The sequence below is a fragment of the Typopeltis vanoorti genome, chromosome 18, assembly GCF_054136105.1.
Source record: "Typopeltis vanoorti isolate ZY-2024b chromosome 18, IOZ_Tvanoo_1.0, whole genome shotgun sequence".
Taxonomy (NCBI): domain Eukaryota; kingdom Metazoa; phylum Arthropoda; class Arachnida; order Uropygi; family Thelyphonidae; genus Typopeltis; species Typopeltis vanoorti.
This window is the reverse complement of record NC_143566.1, coordinates 90,806,587-90,827,117: the sequence shown is the minus strand read 5'-3', so window position 1 is coordinate 90,827,117 and position 20,531 is coordinate 90,806,587. Positions and strand designations below refer to the sequence as shown.

Sequence of the window (20,531 nt, the reverse complement as noted above, 5' to 3'; positions counted from 1 at the left end):
CAAGGGAGGCTCTAAACATGCTATGCACTATCCAACATTTCTGCAGTATCTATCATACTTTGCTTTGAACTCATTCACAGTCATAACATCCACAACAGACTCTGGCAATCTATTCTACTCATTCACCACTCTCCAAACAAAAAATCTAGTTTTAACACCCTTGCTAACTTTTCTTTTATGTATATATATCTGATGTACATGTGAAAGACAACAAGACCATACACAGCAAATTAGTGCCATGTATGGCCAAGAGGAATACGAGGGTAGTCTGAAAAGTTCTCGGACTAACAATGAAAAAACTAATTTATAATTTCAAAATTATTTTTATTTTGCAACATAATCTTCCTTAAGAGTAATACATTTATTCCAGCACCATTATCCCATCCTTGTGGTGGTTCTCAGTAAGATCTGCAAAATATCCCTCTACAGCTACAATCACCTCTTGATTCGAAGGAAAATGCTGACCAGCGAGAAAGAGTTTTAGTTTTGGGAAGAGACAGAAGTCGGGGGGGGGGGGGGGCAAATCTGGGGAATAGAGTTGATGTTCCAACAATCCATAGTGCAGATCGCTTAATTTTCCCATTGCCGAAACACCTTTGTGGGCAGGTGCATTGTCCTGATGAAGGATGATTTTTTTCTTCTGCAAACTGGGTCTTTTCTCACAAATTTTTTCATCTAATCTGGTTAAAAGATTGGAATAATATACCTTGGTTATTGTTTTACCTTTGAGATAATAAACAAAATGCCTTTAGCATCCCAAAACACCGATGCCATTCCTGCTGATAGAACCGACTTTGGCACTGAACAACTGGTTTCTGTCCACTGTTTTGATTGCTGTTTGGATTCTGGTGTGTGCATTGATTACTATGGATTCCAAGTCTCATCCATAGTAATCAATGCACAAATTCAGTTTTAATCTTGTTAAAACGCTCCAAGCCTATTCAGAGATTTTCATGCGAGTGCATTTTTGATCTGCTGTAAGCAAGCGCAAATCTTTCTCATTTGAATTTTTCATGCAAAATATATCCTACACATTCTTTTGAAATGCCTGTAATCTCAGCAATTTCACGCACTTTGATTCGCCGGTCATCCAATATGATATCGTGCACTTGATCAATGATTTCTGGTGTTGTTACACTTTTTTGGACGTCCTTCACGTGGATCATCTTCAAGGCTGGTACGCCCACATTTAAACTCGGCAGCCCATTTCTTAATTGTCAAAAATGAAGGAGAAGAGTCCCCATAAACTTTTATGAACTTCGAATGAATTTCTTTTGGCATTAAACCTTCTTTTACAAAGAATTTCATAGCTGCACGATACTCAATTTTATCCATTTCAAGGGGATATAGCCAACACTTTTGACAGCTGTTTAAAACAAAGTACTTGATAGAATGACTTGGAATTTCACATGGATGTTTATGGCAGATGTACCAACTTAGAAAAAAAAAATCTTGCCAATAGTTTTGCCATGTGGTCGAGGTGGAGAACTTTTCAGACCACTCTCACAGAAAAGAGGAGGAGTTTGTTCACTCACTACACTCTTTCTCAGTTTCCAAGGATGGCCCCCTAGTTCTCCCACCACCACACCTACTCTGAAAAATTTCCTCTGTATTAATCTCGAAAAAGTCCTTCAGTATGTCTCAATCATATCACTCCTTTTCTGCCAGTCATCCAATTTCTGTAACCCACAAATCTTCAACCTGTCCTCATAAGGCTCAATCCATAGACATGCTGCCATCTTGGTCACTTGGATGAAGAATCTGGTCACTCTTCATCCCAGAAACCCAGGTAACCAGATCTGCACACAGTAGTGAAAATGAGGGCTCTATAAAGAGGTATAATAACCTGCTTGTCTCTACTCTTCATGGTATTTTTCAGTAACCAAGTAATCCGATGAGCAACTTTAGCCACATTTGCAATATGCCCTATGTCCTCTAAACTTCAACTCCTTATTGGCTTAATCAGTCTCCTGGAGTACAGTTCCATCAATGTGGTACACAGTTGGTAATCTTTTTACTCCAAAATGCATGACCTTACATTTTGGTGCATTAAACTGATATCCATTCTCTTTTACCCAGACTGCCAGTCTATCCTCAAATCGTCATGCAAAATTTTAATATCATCTGTATTAAATATCGCTCTACCGAATTTTGCATCATTGGCAAGCAACTGAATAGGTCCTTTCAGATTCTTTCGTATATTGTTAATGTATAAATTAAATAGTAGCAGCCCAAGAGCAGAGCCCTGTGGCATGCACTAAGCACAGGTCTTCTTCTTCTGGACTACTTCTGAATAAACTGATCTCTGATATCTCCATCAACCATCCTCTTATCCACTTTACCAACTTTATATCTATTCTCATGTGCTGCAGTTTATTGATTAGAATAATTCCATGTGTTATCCTGTCAAAAGCTTTTGCAAAGTCCAGCGGTATCACTGTAAATCCATTACCTTTATCCAACTCAGCTGTCACTGTATTATAAAATGTGAGTAGGTTACTGAGGTACAACCTACCCTTCACAAAACCATGTTGACCCTCATACAGTATCCCATTTTTGTGTATTTTGCTCTTGACTTCTCCACTACTTTGACAGTGACTCCTGATGTACTGATTGGTCAGTAATTTGCTAAATCAGTCCCAGCTCCTCCTTTATGCAATGGAACTATATTTCCCTCTTTCCACCCATTCTGACTAACTTAGAGCTGAGACATAGATTAAACAGTGTGATCAAAGGTACTAACAATTCCGTAGTACCTTCTTGTAAAACTGGAGCTGGTAAACCATCTAATTCCATAGCAGTATTCACATCAAGGTTCTGTAATATGCTAGGCACCTCCATTTCATTAACCTTTGTTTTCATATACGAGGTGCCTTTCTCGTTACTGCAGTGTATCTGCCTGGATGATATCCTCTTGCAAAGTGTTCACTATTTTTTACAATTTCACCTAATTCAGTTACCTCCCTGCCATTGGCATTAATTTAAAACCATTCTGCTATAAACATTCTTCCTTTTACTTGCAACATATCAAAACAACTCTTTGGGATTAGCTTCAGCCTGCACTACTTATTTCCTTTCATACTCTGCTTTTGCCTTTCTAATCACACTGCTTAACCAGCTGTCCTATTCTCTGTACTGCTCGTGCAATTTTCTTCTTGAATTCCCTCCACAAATATTTCTTTTGCTGTAGAAATATTTAATACCAGCTTAATAATGGTATTCATCCATTTAATGCTCAGTTGATTTATTCTCCTGACTCTAGGTATACATTCTGCTATTTTTTCTCTCAAACCACACCTTTATAAATCTCCATGCACTATCAATATCTAGCCCTTGAAGTCTTAGATGCCGTGGCACAGACCCAAGCAATCTCATAAACTTGTCATACTTAACAGCCGTGTAATTCCACATATATATCCTCTTAACTGAAAATTCCACGTATTTACCCATCTCCCAGATCAAGACCATGTGACCACGCTTACCATTTGGTGGCAATGTGGTTATATTTGCTATAGAAAATTTCTCTGATGCAGTTACTAGATGTAGCACTCTGAAACCCCTCATACCCATAACATGCTGCCTCAGGTAATTATTCCTTAGTAGCTGAATAAATTCCATTTCCTCTCTCATGTGTCATCTAAGTTTCTATAGTTGAAATCCCCCATAATAATTAACCCTCCATTCATTGAGCTTATTTTCATACTATCCCCATCATCCTTTACATTCCCTTGTCTATAGAAGCATCCAACTGTATATTTTGCTCTGCTGGCCACTATCTCACACCATATGGCCTCAACTGTGCTATTTTCACTGGACTGCAGTTGGACTTCTATTCTCTGTAGTTGCAGTTCAACTCACATCAATAATACTCCCCCCCCCCTTCTTTCCTCTCTATCCTCCCTGAATGCACTATGTTCTTCACATTCTATTGCACTAACTATATTGTCTTCTATCAGCCATGTCTCACTAATGCCAATAACCTTTATTGGGAAGAAAATTATTAGGATTATTAGAACAATTATTAGGAGATATTACAAACTTGACAAAAGCTACTTGATCACACATACACGTGTACTAACAAATATATCATCTGTTATCGAAAATGACATGGGAATGCATTCAGCTTTGTCAGTGGTGAGAGTTGGAGATCAGCAGAATGTGACTTAAAATAATAATAATACTCCTTTATGGAAAGAAAGTGTGTTAGAGGAGAATATTAATATGCAAAAAGAATTCACAAATGTGAGCAGTTATTTCATTCCTGCAAAATAAACTGATGGTTTGATGCAAAATCAACCCTCACTATAGCATACACCAGTATATAGCAAATTTTTCCTATTTTTGAAGAGTCAAACTATATCATCAGAGAAATTATGAACATATTCAACTGCCAAAATAATTTACAACTCTTTATGCATTTCCAAGCATAGATTCCACTCAAAATCTTTAACAAAGTACTGATCAGAATGAATTTCTTAAAAATGAGTAAATTGAAATGGATAAATACTTATTTTATCAGAGTCCACCAGATCATTCGAGTGATGAATTGACAGCTACAACAATTTTAAATAATTTAAGTAATTAATTTCTAAGACTATCACTAATTATGAGCGGCAACCGATGAAGAGACGAGCAAATGTGCTGCCATATCTTGGTACCTAACCCTAAAAGGATATGTTACAGTCTGAAATAATGTAGGTTCTATGGTCGATTTTCTTGAGTTTTTTATAGGATGAAAAACCCAAATTTCTGCTTGCCCTTGCCAGAAATCGACTAACTCGGGAACTGGTTGAAGAAAGGCTAAGAAGTTCCTCCATTCACCAACTAGACTCGAACTTAAGTCTAACCAGGTGGCCTAGCACAGAGGATGCAAGCGCCACTTCCACTGAGCTACACAGGGCCTATAATTCCTATGTTAATTCCATCCATTAAAATTATTAGGTTTGGCCAAGAATTGGATCACAAGCAGGGACATGATCTCCTATATGAGCATTAAGAATGCTTAAAAATAAAAAGATGTCAGTCTTTTTATTAGAAATTTAGCAGATTTCCTTTGTTTTTATTGGCAAAATTTGTAATTGTAACTTTAAATAATAAATTATGCCACTCAAATTATAAATTTCTTTCTAAATTTGATGTGCATTCATGAATACTGTTTTTATTCATCCGTGTTTTAATCCAAAAAAAAAGTACAGGTTACTGTTTGTAGCATTTGTTTTGGAGCCCCATAACTATAATTCTGTTTCTTCAGTGTAGAAAGCCACATTCTGAAACTCAAGTGGAAACAAATTTCATTTGTTTCCACTTAAGTTTCAGGAGTCTGTGTCTGGGTGGGCACACTGCACTCTTGAGTAGTTTTTATTTAATTATGCTAATTTTATTTGGTCATATAATAGAACAGTGACAGTGGACAAATGCATAATGAATGCTACGTTTTTTTTTTTTTTTGTGAATGTGACTTAATTGTGACCTATTTTACCAAGTTGTTACTCTGTATTTGCTATAGAATGGAACAGTGAGGAACAGATATAATTGTATTTTAGAGTAAGAAGAACTTGAAAGAAGAGTAGTAGTAGTTGGTGAATGAAAGTAAATCTAAGTCAAATGTACAATTAGAGTGAATTAAGTGTAGAAATGACCAGTTAGAGAAAAGTCATAAGAAAGATAAATTTTGGCCTTAGATCTGCTGTTTTTGGTCATCCCATTATAGATGTCTTTGTCCTTGACATTTAAAGCCATGAATGCAGAGCTCATAACCACCAGAAAACAACTATCATCATTCATTAATTATCAGTTTTATGCCTTTGATTTATCATGATGCACTTGAATGATTTAGCTTATTATGGCCTGTTCCACCTTTAGAAACCATCAAGTCTGTTCAGTGGATGACCTTGTACTTTTTCCTTTTGGTTTAAAATGAAGAATCTCTTTGGGTAGTTGTTCCATTTGCATTCCTTTAACATACTCCATCACTTGTATTTATATTTATTTTCCCTATTGGTTTCAGTTTAATTCTTTCATTATTTCTTCATTTCTTTTGTGATCAATAGCTGTTGAAATGAAATTTCAACAGCTATTGATCACAAAAGAAATTATCTTTGTTGAAATTGATCACAACAAAATTATTTTTGTTTTATTGTCCAAATTTCACTTCCAGTGTAGTAGTAAAGATAGCGTGTTGTAAACTTTTGACTTTGTACCAGGTAGGGCTTAAGCACAGAACTTACTGCAATTGTTTTTAGGAATTTTATCTTTTTTCTGTTTGTTCTTTTCATCTTCATATGAAATCATGCATCCTGAATTATGTAAAGGAATTAGCTTTTTCTAGAATTTTTTTATGACTATTTTAATTCTGTTAACTGAATCTTAACTTTTAAAAGTAGTTTTTTCTTTTTGTTGAAATTATTTTAAAGGTTTTAACTGTTTCTTTTAGGTTTAAAATAGCTTTCTGAAGATTGTCTTCAAAATCTGTAATTATCTCATCACCAGCAAATGAGGAGTGTGTGTAAATTCACTTTAGAGGATAGTTTAATATCTTAATGGTTTTCATCTGTCCTATTTTATTATTTCATTTAAATACTAAATGAGCAGCTGATAGGAGACATCCTTTCCTAATTCCTTGGTTTTTCTCAAGATAGTACTTCAGAGTATAGTCATATCTGTTTTTCATTTTCCTCATATATTATTATTATTGGGTGACTTCAATGCACATGTTGGAACAGATGACCAGACATGGAGGAATGTGGTTGGGAGGAACGGCGCCACTGACCTTAATGCGAATGGGTTGAAATTATTGGACTAATGCTGTACTAACAGCTTGTCCATAATGAATACCTTCTTCCAGTACTGAGAAGTCCATAAGTATACCTGGGACAGGGATACACTAGAACAAAGGTCTCTGATTGACTTCTTTATAGTCTCAGCAGAATTATTTTCCTCAGTGTTGGACGTTCGTGTGAGAAGAGGGGCAGAACTGTCAACTGACCACCACCTTGTTGTGTGCACTCTATGGCTTCAGAAACCAGATGCTACCATCAATGCTGGTAGGCCTAAGCAGCTATACTGTGTGAAATGGGAGGCATTGGAAAACGAGGTTTTAAGGAAGACTTTTGCAGATGACATTTCCTCCAGGTTCAAAGAGATTCCCAAGCATACTGCAGATGTTGAGGAGTGAAAGCTGTTCAGAACAGCTGCCACTGCCTCTGCACTTTCATGCTGTGGCGGAAAGCGGCTCGGTATGGCAAAGGGCAGTGAGAAAAAGGACACCTTGGTGGAACCAAGAAGTCCAAAAAACTGTCTGGGCAAAAAAGGAGTCCAACCTAACATGGCTTAGGGTTAGGTCACCTGAGATGCGTTTGTGGTATGCTGAGGCAGTAAAGACAGCAAAGCAGAAGGCTTGGGAATCCTTTGGAGAAAGATTAGACTCATCCTATACAAATGCAAACAAAGTATTCTGGCAGACCATCTGCTGCCTTCGAGGGAGGAAATTGTGCACAGCAAGGCAATTAAGGCCTCTGATGGTGCACTTTTAACAACCGAGAAGGATATCCTCCACAGATGGAGGGAATACTTTGAGAGCCTTCTTAACCTGGGTGGCCCAGCAGTTGTGGACATCCAAGAGGTGCAGATCGGGGCAATGACTAGTCTCACAGCAGAAGAGGTCCATTTAACAATAAAATCGCTAAAATCAGGCAAGGCTGCTGGCGATGATGAAATTCGGCACCAAAATGCTAAAAGCCTTAAATCGAGACGGTGTTCTCTGGCTGACTCGAGTGTGTCAGGCTGCTTGGATATCTGGGCGAGCACCAAAGCAATGGCAGACAGGCATAATAATACCAGTCTTCAAGAAGGGAGACCAGAAGGATTGCAGTAACTATCGTGGCATCTCTCTGCTCAGCCTGCCTGGGAAAGTGTATGCTAGGTGCTTGGAAAGATGGTGCAGGAGCATAGTTGAGTCAAAGTTCCAGAAAGAACAATGTGGCTTTCATCCTGGTAGAAGTACAACTGACCAGATCTTCACTTTAAGGCAAGTCTTTGAGAAATCTTGGGAATATGCCAAGAATTATCCCGGGTTCCTCGGGATAAGCTTTGGCAAGTAGTACAGGAGTATGGAGTGGATGGCCAACTATTAGCTGTCATCAAGTCCCTGTATGAATGCCCAGAGTTTTGTGTCAGGGTAAACAGCACAAAGTCTCAACCTTTCACAGTCTCCGTTGGCCTCCGCCAAGGGTGTATTCTGTCACCCCTCCTTTTCATAATATTTATGGACTGGATTGATAGGCACAGCTGAGGCAGTGAGTGTCAGAATTGGAAGATGTCATCTAGGTCATCTGCTTTTTGCAGGTGACCTAGTTCTGCTTAGCTCTTCCACAGATGACCTCCAGCGGACCCTGGATAGGTTCGTAGCTGTTTGTGCTGATGCCGGAATGAAGATCAGTGTGGCCAAAACTGAAACATTTGTGGTCTCAAGACAACCATCCCAGTGCACTCTACATGTAAGTGGAGTTCCAATGAGACAGGTGGAGAAGTTTAAATACCTTCAGTCCATATTCACGAATGATGGAAAATGGGACGTAGAGCTACATACTCGAATTGGCTTAGCAAGCTCAATATTGCGAGAACTTGGCCGTTCGGTAGTATTGAAGCGGGAGTAAGCCAGAAGGCAAAGCTGGCTCTCTTCAATACAGTCTATGTCCCCATCCTCACCTATGGTCATGAGAGTTGGGTAATGACCGAAAGAATGCGGACACTGCGCTGGTTAGCCGGTAAGACAAAAAACGTGTCAAATTTCGGCTTATCTTTTTATATAAATATATATAGAGAGAGAGATAGTAGATATATATATTTTTTCAACTCCTCTAATGATTCCCCCCCCCCTCCATTACATTATGCTATAACTCCTTTTCTACTTATTCTAACTGCCTTCTGCACTAGCCTTCTTATTCCTTGAACACCAGAAAATTTATTTTGATATGCTGCACCACTGATGTCCGTTTTCTAGTAATAAGAAGTGGTAAGTGTGTCCAATAGTTTTCTCATTACATTCAAATTATTCCTGATTAATTAATATCTGCAGTCGTGGTCTACTATCTATCCTTGACTATCCTTTCTCCTGGGTTCCCGCTAATATTTTTTTTTAATAAAAAAAAAAAAAATAAATCAGCTAACGCCTTTTTATTCCCGTATATACAGGAGTAGGCGAGGCCATTTAGCCCTATCTAACTTTTGGAGACTGAGTGGGCAGTTCAATCTCCACTGGTACCCAATCAGAGACAGATGGCCCAAGGCTATCACTGATTAAGCGGTACGCAGTGAAGAGAGATGGCTCAAATGTGCCGCCATCTCGTGGTCTCTAATCCTAACACAATATATTTAATGTCTGAAAAATAATGTGGGTTCTACGGTCGATTTTCTTGAGTTTACAGGACGAAAAACCCGAGTTTCCGGGAGGAAAAACCTGCTTGCCCGTGCCAGAGATCGACTAACTCGGGAACCGGTCGAAAAAAGGCTTAGAAAAATTTCCTCTAGTCGCCGACTAGACTCGAAACCAAGACTTCCTTCGTGCGGCCTAGCGCGGTGGTGTGCAAACGCCACATCCACTGAGCTACACAGGCTTGTTTTTTTTTTTGTTTTTTTTCTCCTGCTATTGCCAACAAAGAAGTTGGCAATAGCAGGAGAAAGAGGATTGTCCATTGCTGTTCCTTCAATTTGTTGATATAACTTGTTTTTAAAGGAAAAATAACCAGAATGTATTACAAAATCAAATATTTTTACAATGTCTGAAGGAAATTCTTGTTGCAGTAATTCACTGCTTTCAGATAAAGGAACATTTGTAAATAAAGAAACATCTAAACTGATCACAATATCCGAAACATCCAAATGAAGATCTGAAATTTTATTTTTGAAATACAAAGTATTCTTTATAAAAGTATCAGTTCTTCTAGTTGAAGAAGTGATACTTTTGAAACTTGTAAATAAAGAAATGTTTCTTTATTTACAAATGTTCCTTTATCTGAAAACATTGAATTACTGCAACAAGAATTTCCTTCAGACATTGTAAAAATATTTGATTTTGTAATAACCAGAAGGCCCATTGCTGTGCCTTCAACAAATTGAAGGCACAGCAATGGGCAACCTCTTTCTCCTGTTATCGCCAACTTCTTCATTGAGCACTTTGAACAACGTATTTTTGACAACATTTCTCCTAGACCTACTCATTGGTTCAGATATGTCAATGACATTGTTGCTATCTGGAATGGCTCTTCTGATGAACTTCAACAGTTTCTCTCTAAGTTAAATGCACTTCTTCATCCAAGGATCCAGTTTACCTTAGAGGTAGAATCAAATAAGCAGTTAGCCTTTTTAAATCTTTTAATTCTTTGCCAACCAGACGGTAACCTACATTTTTCAGTCTATAGAAAGAAGACTCATACAAGCCATTATATCCATGCTGAATCTCATCACCATCCCAGTCAAAAGGCAGGAACTATTAAAACACTGGTTCATCGGGCCCACTCCTTTTATTCTTCAGATGATCTGTTACAAAAAGAACTGCAATACATTATTTCCTCCTTTTTTTTTATCTAATGGATATAAGAATTCCTTCATCAAAAAAGCTTTGAGTAGATATTAAAGGGATAAAAATCCTATGTTGTTATATAGCCAGTAAGTGAAACTCAAGATCGAGAACTACGATGTATGAGTTTCAATGCCGAAAAACTATCGGCGAAGGCAATATCAAGAATAGTGAGGGAGCTTCCTCCACCTTTGCTTCGAATTGCCTTCGCCGATAGTTTTTCGGCATTGAAACTCGTAGATCGTAGTTCTCGATCTTGAGTTTCACTTACTGGCTATATAACAACATAGGATTTTTTTTATCCCTTTAATATCTATTAAGTTGCCAGAAAACTAGCCGTTTGGCTTTTCATTTTAATTACAAAATATAAGTACACCTTTATGGCATTCGTATAGTGAAGGTATGTAAGTTCTTTTCACTAAGCTTTGATATCTTCCAGGTCTACCTACTCACTGATGAGACCTCAAAAAAGGTTGAAACCGGTCTGGGTAGTGACCTCTCCTCATAATGTAATGACAGTATTACATCTCCTAGGAGCTGTGTTTTACATTTTGAGAGAATATCAAGAATAGTGAGGGAGCTTGCTCCACCTTTGCTTCGAATTGCCTTCGCCGATAGTTTTTCGGCATGGAAACTCATAGATCGTAGTTCTCGATCTTGAGTTTCACTTACTGGCTATATAACAACATAAGATTTTTATCCCTTTAATATCTATTAAGTTGCCAGAAAACTAGCCGTTTGGCTTTTCATTTTAATTACAAGCTTTGAGTAGTTTTAATATGTCTTCCTCATCAAATACAGAAGAAACAACTCATATTCCTATCCCTTATGTGCAAGGCATTAGTGAATGTATAGCAAAAGTTTTAAAACCACTGAATATTTTTGTTGCCTTTCGACCTTTCTCACTTCTCTAAAGGACAAGTTTTCACATCTTAGTCATCCAGGTGTCTACCAGATTCCTTGCTCTTGTGGATTATCTTATTTCGGACAAACAGGAAGATCTGCGCCTATTCGGCTAGAAGAACACCATCTTATATTCAGCACCTTGAACTTGATCAGTCTCGACTTGCAGAACATGCCATCATCATCACTAGACATAGAGTTCATTGGAACAAGACAAGAGTCCTTCACAAAAGTCAGTTCCTCATGGAACGGCTTTATAAAGAAACATATGAAACTTTACTTCACTCTCCTAACTTAAATAGATCCGATGGTTTACATCTATCCCCTGTATGGGAGATAGTACTTTATAAATCAGCTAATCTTTCCTAACTTTTTATTGTATATATATATATATATATATATTTTTTTTTTTAGTTAGGAAATTTATTTTGATTTTTAGTTATCTTGCATTAGCTAATTAGGTGCACCCTTTGGAATTGTCAGTTATTGTTCAATTAGCTTTATAAATGTACTGAAGATGCCTGCAATACACAGACGAAAACTGTACTATTAAATAATATTTAATGTGAGTTTTTTCGTTATTATATTTTTGAATTCATATGTCTGCTCACAGTATTTCCTTATTAAAACAAATGAGTGTGACTGTTTCTCTGTTGAGCATATATCGCACTGTGTACAGTCCCACTTGTGAAAAATATTATGGCAAGGTTATCACTTAAAGACAAACCACTAAACCCTTCCACAGAAAAAAAAAATCGATACTTCAGTATTTACTGAAAGCAACTCAAACTTATTTAGTGATCCTGACATATCTGATATGTCAGATATTTTCCATCCATATTTCCCAAAATATAATGAGAAATGTAATTCAGATAAGGTAAGTCCTCAACTTGTGGGAAATCAGGCAAGTCTACAAAGACTAAACAATAGGAAAATTTTTACAATGGAACTATCATGGGTTTTGTCAGAATATCGATATCAAGCACCTGTTGCAGAAGCACAAATCAATGAGTGCAGTCATTGATTTGTTTCTGTTTGCAGGAAACTTGTTTAAAACTCAGTGAGGATCCTACCATCAGGAATATCACTCTTGTATGCAAGGAGAGAACTGGAGATGGGCCTGCATGTGGTGTAGTAGTTATTCTTGTGGTCATTCATGCTCCATTCCATCATGTTCAGCTTAATACTGCTCTGGAAGCAGTAGTGATTTGCCAATCTGTGGGGTTTCTTATCACAGTATGCTCAATGTGTTTACCACCTGGTTCTGAATTAAATGAAACGCAACTCAATAATTTCAGCGCAACTGCTCAGCCCATATTCTTAATGGGTGACTTTAATGGACATAACTCTGTGGGATCGTGCCAACATGAATAGATGAGGTCATATCATTGAGCAAATGCTCGACAACCATGACCTCACTCTTATTAATAACAGAACAAGTACCTTCTTCCACATGCCTTTCCCACTCTTATTCAGCAATCAATCTTACAAACTGCTTGCCTGCCTTTTTTCCACTGCTCACATGGAATAGTTGATGAAACATATATGGAAGCAATAATTTTCCTCTTATCAGCACTGTCTTCACAGGAACCATGTCCTACTAAACTTATGCTCATGTGGAAAATGGACCAGGCTTTGACTGGTATACACTTTCTATCTTGAATATTTAATACTGAAGCAGTCAGCCAAACACCTGTGAAGAATGTCACAGATTGTATTGTCCATGCAGCCACTGCATCATTTCCAAAAATATCATCCTCATTTCCACTCCATCTAAAGCCTTGGTGGAACCAAGAGTGCCAAGCAGCCAAAAAAAAAAAGAGAGATCCAGATCGATCATGGGATATATTTCATAAATATCTTACCACAACAAACTTAATAGCGTTTAAATGTGCTCAGGCCAAAGCGCATTATATGAGACATCACAGTCAAAACCAATCCTGAATTAAATTTACACATCAATTAATCAAACAAGTGCAAAAACTGTCTAGGATAAAATCTGGAAGATGAAAGTTAGATTGAGTACACATCATTTGTCTCCCTTGGAACATAATGGATGTATTATTGCTGATTCCAAACACTTTGGGAGAAAACTTTGCCAGGATCTCAGCCACAGTTTCCTATCTCCCTAATTTTTTAAGTTTGAAAGAACAAGAGAAGCTGGCTAAGATTTTTACCAAGAGAATTGAGCCATATGCAATTGGCTATATGTTAAGGAGGAACTAAACAGAGGACTTTGTCTCTCTCACCCTAGTGCAGTTGGCTCTGACATCTATTATGAGATGATAAAACATTTCCCATCTGAAACACACCCCAACTCGACATTACCAGAGTTCAGGATCAGTACTATCAACAATAAGAAGCCTGAATAGCAAAGAAATGGAATTGGATAAGTACCAGATTGATATAAGAGAGGTGACTGAAACAAAAAAAGATGAAAACTGGCGAGATCTTTCTAAGCAATAAATACAAAATGTTTTGTTCAGGCAATAACAATTAGGGAAAAAAAGTAGCTATAGTATTCAACACTAAATACGAGGCTAATTTTCTTAAATGGCAGGCAATATCAAGTAGTGTGATGTGAGCAGATATCAGAATGGGAGGAAACTGGACAATGAGACTTATTTGTACCTATGATCCCACAGAAGGTTCTACTAAGGTAGAAATGGAGGAATTTTTTGAGGCTTTAGAAAAAGCAACTGACACAATGAAAAAAAGAAAAGTTGGTCTTGATGGGGATCTAAATGGCAGAGTAGGAAATGACTGTCAGACATACACAAATATTTGGAGGAAAGAGCAAAGCTAATAATAATGGCAAATACCTGTTGGATTTCTGCTTAAGACATGGACTGGTTATTACTAACGTAATGTTCTAACAGGCAAACAAGCCCTGTGAACACACGTGAATTACAGTCATGAATACATACGACAATATGTGGAAGAGATAGGGTACTCACTACATGTTGTTACACCCGTAGTTAACCATGCGTCACATCATGGTAGTAACCTCCTAGATAGCAGACGGCACATGAATGGAATGGGGTATTTCTGTGGTCCTTATAAGTTTGCTGTGAGAATTTGATTGTAATAGAAGCAAGAATAATTGGGAAAAAGATGAAGATATGGGCTATATATTACAAATTTGGAAGAAAGTTCATTATAAACTAGTCACAAAATCTTGCATTGCTGTCATATCTAACATCCCTCAAGAGAATTTTATCTAATGGTGGTGAAATGTATTATGTTAGTGACACAGATGTCTTCCACCAAAACTTTACCTCCCCACACAAGATTTTCCTGAACTGTAGTAAACCCCTTGTACAATGTATGCTCAAGGAGTGTACAGATAAGTACATCATTAAGACTAGTTTCCTATTAGCAATTTTCTTCCACAGAATTATTTCCTCACAATGTAATATGTTCGGCCACCATCTTTGGCATGGTAGCTTTACGTGATAGAGCAGATAACTCTTTCCTCAGATGATATTCAACTGTTTTTGCAAAGAATAAGGTGCAGAGAGGAACTCTGACTTCCCAATCTACTATGAAAATAGCTTCAAATTATTCTAATTTGAAGCTATTTATGCATGCATTATCAGCAGAAATTTATAAAAGAACAAGCATTGAAACTGTTCTACTGCATAACCTGTTTACATAAAGAAAGAATAGAGATGCTTGGTCTCAGCATTTGCTTTATTATTAACAATGGAACTGAAATTTATTTTATTTTTTTTTTTTTGGTAGTGAAATCCTGCTATTTAAAGATTGGTTAATAGCTTTTTTTATTTTATTATTTTTTATTTTCAGAAAAAGATTATCTCCTGATTGTTATTCAAAATCCAAGTGAATAACAGATTCAAAAGAATTTCATATTTTAAGCAATTTTTTTAGGTGGGCCAAGTGATTCGTAACATACATAAGATCTTTTGCAATGGGCACATTTAATAGCATTATTGTAAATATGTTTTATTTTGGCTTGTCTGATTTGTAAAAATACCATTCTATGAATCATTTCTTTTGCTGTCAAATATAATTGCTTTGTGTGTAAAGCAAACTGTAATGGTTCTTATAAATAAAATTTTTATGTCTTAATGCTTTCATTCAGCTAGTTCCTGCATTTCGGGGAAAAAAAAAAAAAAAAAAAGGCCTCCAGCTTGTATTTTTATTTGTAAGAATTCTTTTTCATTATTATAGAACATATACTGTATTAAATTTCAGGGAATGTGTACTAGACATGTAAATGGTTTACCCATATCAAAAAATAGAGAATTTTATTTAAAAACTCATTATATTAAATAATGAACAGTGTAAAAAATCCCTCTGTTTTTCGAGGTGCACATTTTTCAACAACTTCTTGGCAAGAAAAATGCAGAGCTGAACATGGTTGCTTTGTGTCCGTATTAAGGCAGCATCTCCCCATACAGCCAGTTTCTTGGTTTTAAGCAAAACCCACACACACAAAAATTGGAAATGGAACATAGTTTTGATGCTCTGTTTCAGACGTCCAGTAAACAAGGTAGTAGTTGTAGATCAAATAAAGCACTAGTCTGTTTATATTTGAGAAGATGAATAAGTTTCCAAACTCGAAGCAGTTTCATAAACATTCAGGGGATTCAAATAAATCCCCTACGTGATGTAGCTTTTAAGCATTTTATCTATGTTGGCTATCAGTTTTGAACAGGAAACAAGCACTGATCTCATTATCAGACATGCATAGCAAACATATAGATAAGGTGATACAGTAAAGTTTTATTTCAGATGATATAGATAAGGTGATACATTAAAGTTTTATTTCAGATAATTTAGATATTAAAACTTGGCTGAATTTCAAATCCACTCAGAAGTACCTGACGCACTGTTTCATCATATGCACTAATGTAAAATGAAGACTGCTGATTCCTGAATGAGTTAATAACAATCATATAATACAGAAAATATACTATTTTAATGATAAATTACTGATTATTATTTCGGCTGCACTGAAAATATAAAATCGGCACAGACCACTGGCCACCATTGCTGCAGTCTATATTAAATTATGGAGAGCATCTTTCCTAAAATGGGGTTCCCATAATGTTTTATGGGAACCCCCATTTCCTAAAATGGGGTTCCCATAAAATCTGGGACATTCTGAAATTTTTACTTAAAAAACCTGTGACATTTTGTAAAAAAAACAGGACGTGTTAAAAATTAAGAAAACCAAAAATAAAACATATTATATATGTTGCACTTTAAATTAAATACTGCTATAAACATACATTAACATTAAATCCATTTTAAAAAAAGATTATTAATCACAAACATATTTATCAGATTTATGGACCTGTTTAAGAATTTTTTTTTCTTTTCATATTTGATCATAGAAATGCACAAGAGAAATTCTTAAGATATGTCTTATTTTTCTATCCTTGCAAACAACCTCATCACATGCCTCTCTGGCTGAATCAATCAGTGTTTGCTTCCGGGCTTGCCACTGAATCTCCAAGGTTTGATTCCTGTTCTCAAACTCGTAATTTTTTCTTGAATGGTTGTGTAGTTTACTCTACAGTTCACATCTGAGAGCTGCTCAATTTTTATTTGTGTTAAAACTTTCTTATATGTTCTTCTTTTCAGTATGAAATTCAATTTTATCCTGCTCGAGACTAAATGGTGATCACTTCCAATTTCATATCGGATGTGATCACCAAAATTGTTGTCTGTATAAAAGTCTGTACCTAGGTGTTAAAAAATTACTTTTAATTTTTTAACATCTGGGTGCAGAATAGCTTATCAACAGATAATCAACTTAATTATCTTCTGGTCTGCTTCTTTGTACAGAAATTATAATTTGAATTTATCACGTTTTTATTGGGCTAATTTGTTTTGAAATATTTTATGGAAAGACAGGTGACCAGCATGATAAAGCAGGCAAAATCAAATTATGAGAAGAAATTAGCTTAGTAGGCTAAAGGAAATAGTTTTTTTGGTAAGTAAGAAAGAATGACTATGCAAGGATGACTTGAATGAGTGCTGAAGGTAGTGAGGAGTGACAAGTACATGAAATAGTCAAGTTACTGATTGAGCATTTTACAAGGGCATATCATTCAAGTGAGAATAGAGGTTGATGAAAAGGATGTACTTGACTATTGCAACATCTGAGTGCAATATAGCTATGGTATATCAGCTCACATTTCACAAGAATATAAAAAAGAGCTGGCAAGAAGAGGTAGCCAAAGGGTTATATAATCACAAAATCCTGCTCTAGAAACTAAACAGATTTTTTCCAACACTACTTCACATAACTAAGTGGTGGCCTCACAGTATAATTAAATTTCTCTCACTTTGACATTGAGAAGTATCCATACCCACAATGGAATTTGATCCATAACATTTTCTCAAACCAGCATGCTATTTTCAGCAATGAGCACAACCCATGTGTTATGATTGTCATTTTCAAAATCATTGTGATGTGATTTGTTTGCACCTGTTGTAAACTTTAATATAGGCATAAAAGGAAGCTAGAAATTTCACTTGAAAGTCAGTAATGTAATATGCATGATTCTTAAGCAACTATGTCACTTTTTTGCAGCTTTAATAAGGGAAGAATTTGAGGTGGAGTGGGAAATAATTTTCTGCACATTTGTACAAAATTCATCCCTCAAACCAAATTTTTGAGTGGAAGAGAGAACAATCCAGCTAATGAATTAAAAGTTACACCTGGCTTTATACCTACTCTTCAACCTCAAGTGGAGGTTGCAGGGTTTTTCATCCCACAAAGCAGGCAAACCAGCCATTAGAACATATGTAATTAACAAACATAATATACTGGCCTCGTAGCCTGAGTTGCTTCATTTGTATATCCAAATAAACAAAACCAATCTTCTCTGAATCCCAACTTCAGCATCTTTATGCAATTCTGGGACCCCCAGTCATTTTATTGCTTGTTTCAGAGATTTCCTCTGCAAATTATCACCGTGGGCTCCAGGGATGGCAAGGAGATCCTGTCTCCTGCTTTCTTCATCCAAATAAACAAAACCAATCTTCTCTGAATCCCAACTTCAGCATCTTTATGCAATTCTGGGACCCCCAGTCATTTTATTGCTTGTTTCAGAGATTTCCTCTGCAAATTATCACCGTGGGCTCCAGGGATGGCAAGGAGATCCTCTGTCTCCTGCTTTCTTCAGTTGTTGAAGAAATTTTTCAGTTCCTTCAACTGATTAGTTGAAAATTCCCCCCCCCCCCCATATAGTTTTATTACAGCAAAAAATCATTGCCCTAATTTAACATGAGAATTGTTATATTAGATTTAAGATCGTGGATTACCTATAATCCTATTTATAGTTAATTCTTAGGGAGAAAGGCTATGTGGGCAGAATATGTACCTTCCATATTCTTGGGATTTTTAGACAATCATTATTGTTAAGATTAGGGTGGTTGATAAAAATTTCACAGGCCCTCCTTAAATTTACGTTCATACCACGTTTTGGTGGGATGTAAACAACAGGTGATTTTCCAGTCAATTCTATGTAAAGTATTCAGGGCATGATCAGAAAGGCCATCTTTACCATAATTATTAAATTTAATGTGGTGTTTATGTTCCTTTTTTCCGATAGGAATTGTGCATCATGTTTTCCCTATATATATATATATATATATAGGGCAAATTACAGGTACAATGAATATGGTATACTCCAGGGTGGGCCAGTGGTTGAGCTGGGTAAGTTCTTTAATTTTGCAGGAGGTTCAAACATGGCTTTAAGATTGTATTTCTGTAGTATTCTGTTTATTTTATCTGATATCCCTTTAATGTATGGAATGGTTGGTTTTATTGCAGTCTAGTTTATTTTTGTTTTAAAGTGAGGTCTTGTGTAGAGTTTTGTTGGCTGTAGCCATTTTTTAGAAGGTATTGCTGATAACTTTTAATTCTTCTTTAAGTGCTTGTTCATTGGAGCAAAAATCTTCAAAGCTCTGTTTTTTAGTGTGTTGAACATCTAGTTTTTGTATTGGGTGGTGGTAAAAGTTTGTGTGTATATTTTGGCTAGTGTGTGTAGGTTTCCGGTAAACAGTGAAGGAAGGACTGCCAGAAGGGAGATGTGTGGCAAATGTCTAGAAAAGGAAGTGTGTTCTGCTTTTCAATCTCAGTTGTGAATTGTATGCGCCTGTGTTGTTTGTTTAGGTAGCTGAGGAAAGCATCTAATGTTTGGCAGCCATGGGACCAGATGCCAAAAACATCGTCAACGTATCTAAGCCAGACTTTGGGTTTTAAAGAGAGCTAGAGCATATTGCTCAAAATATTCCATATAAAAGTTAGCAATTCAGGGGAATAATGGTGAGCCCATGGCTGTGTCTTCTATTTGTAGGTATAAAGTGTTTTGACACACAAAACACTTTCTACCTACTCCAGATGACCTTAATATGAATGTCAAAACGTCAGGAAATTAAAATAATTATTTCTAATGCTGTTGTAGAGTCCATAATTTTTCTAAAATGAAAACAGAAAGCAAGTAATAGTTGACATTTCTATTGAAAAATATTTGAAAACATTTAAACAAAGCATGCATTTGCTATTATGCTGGCTGCTGGTAGATACAAATGTATCGATGATCAATTAAGGAAGACTAGATGATGTAAAATCATTCCTTGTTTTTCGTTAACACTGTAGAGGATGTTTCATTTCAGCCATGCACTTGGGTTAAAATGGTAATCAATGTGGAGTATTTCAGTTTGTTGCCATTCTATATAGTGTTTTGTTTCCGTTGTATGTGCTACCAGCACTGATTTGTGCTTTCATTCTCAGGATCCTTGGATTGTTCCAATCAGCATATTTCACCAAATCTGCCATGCTGTCCTACGTAGCGTAGACAACAATTGCAACTGATTTTGTATACACCTTTTTGAATGGTGGATGTGGAAGTTTCAGATGTTCAGATATTTTGTTTAGTGGGTAGAAGGCAACTTAAATTTTGTTGGCAAAACAATCTTGCTATATTATCTGCGATTCATTGTGTGTGTTGTCTCTCTCTCTCTCTCTCTCTATATATATATATATATATATTATCTGTGATTCAGTGTG

The 20,531-nt window shown here is 36.4% G+C and overlaps 1 protein-coding gene across 1 annotated transcript in view; it reads left to right on the top strand.

Moving 5' to 3' along the window:
- robl (dynein light chain roadblock) overlaps positions 1-15,571 on the top strand; it is a 46,348-nt gene extending 30,777 nt beyond the window's left edge. Inside the window, exon 4 of the mRNA XM_090408154.1 lies at positions 15,287-15,571. Within this exon, the coding sequence (XP_090264280.1) occupies positions 15,287-15,330 (44 nt within the window). The 3' untranslated portion in view covers positions 15,331-15,571. The remainder of the gene's footprint in view (positions 1-15,286) is intronic.
- The last annotated feature ends 4,960 nt before the right edge of the window (positions 15,572-20,531 follow it).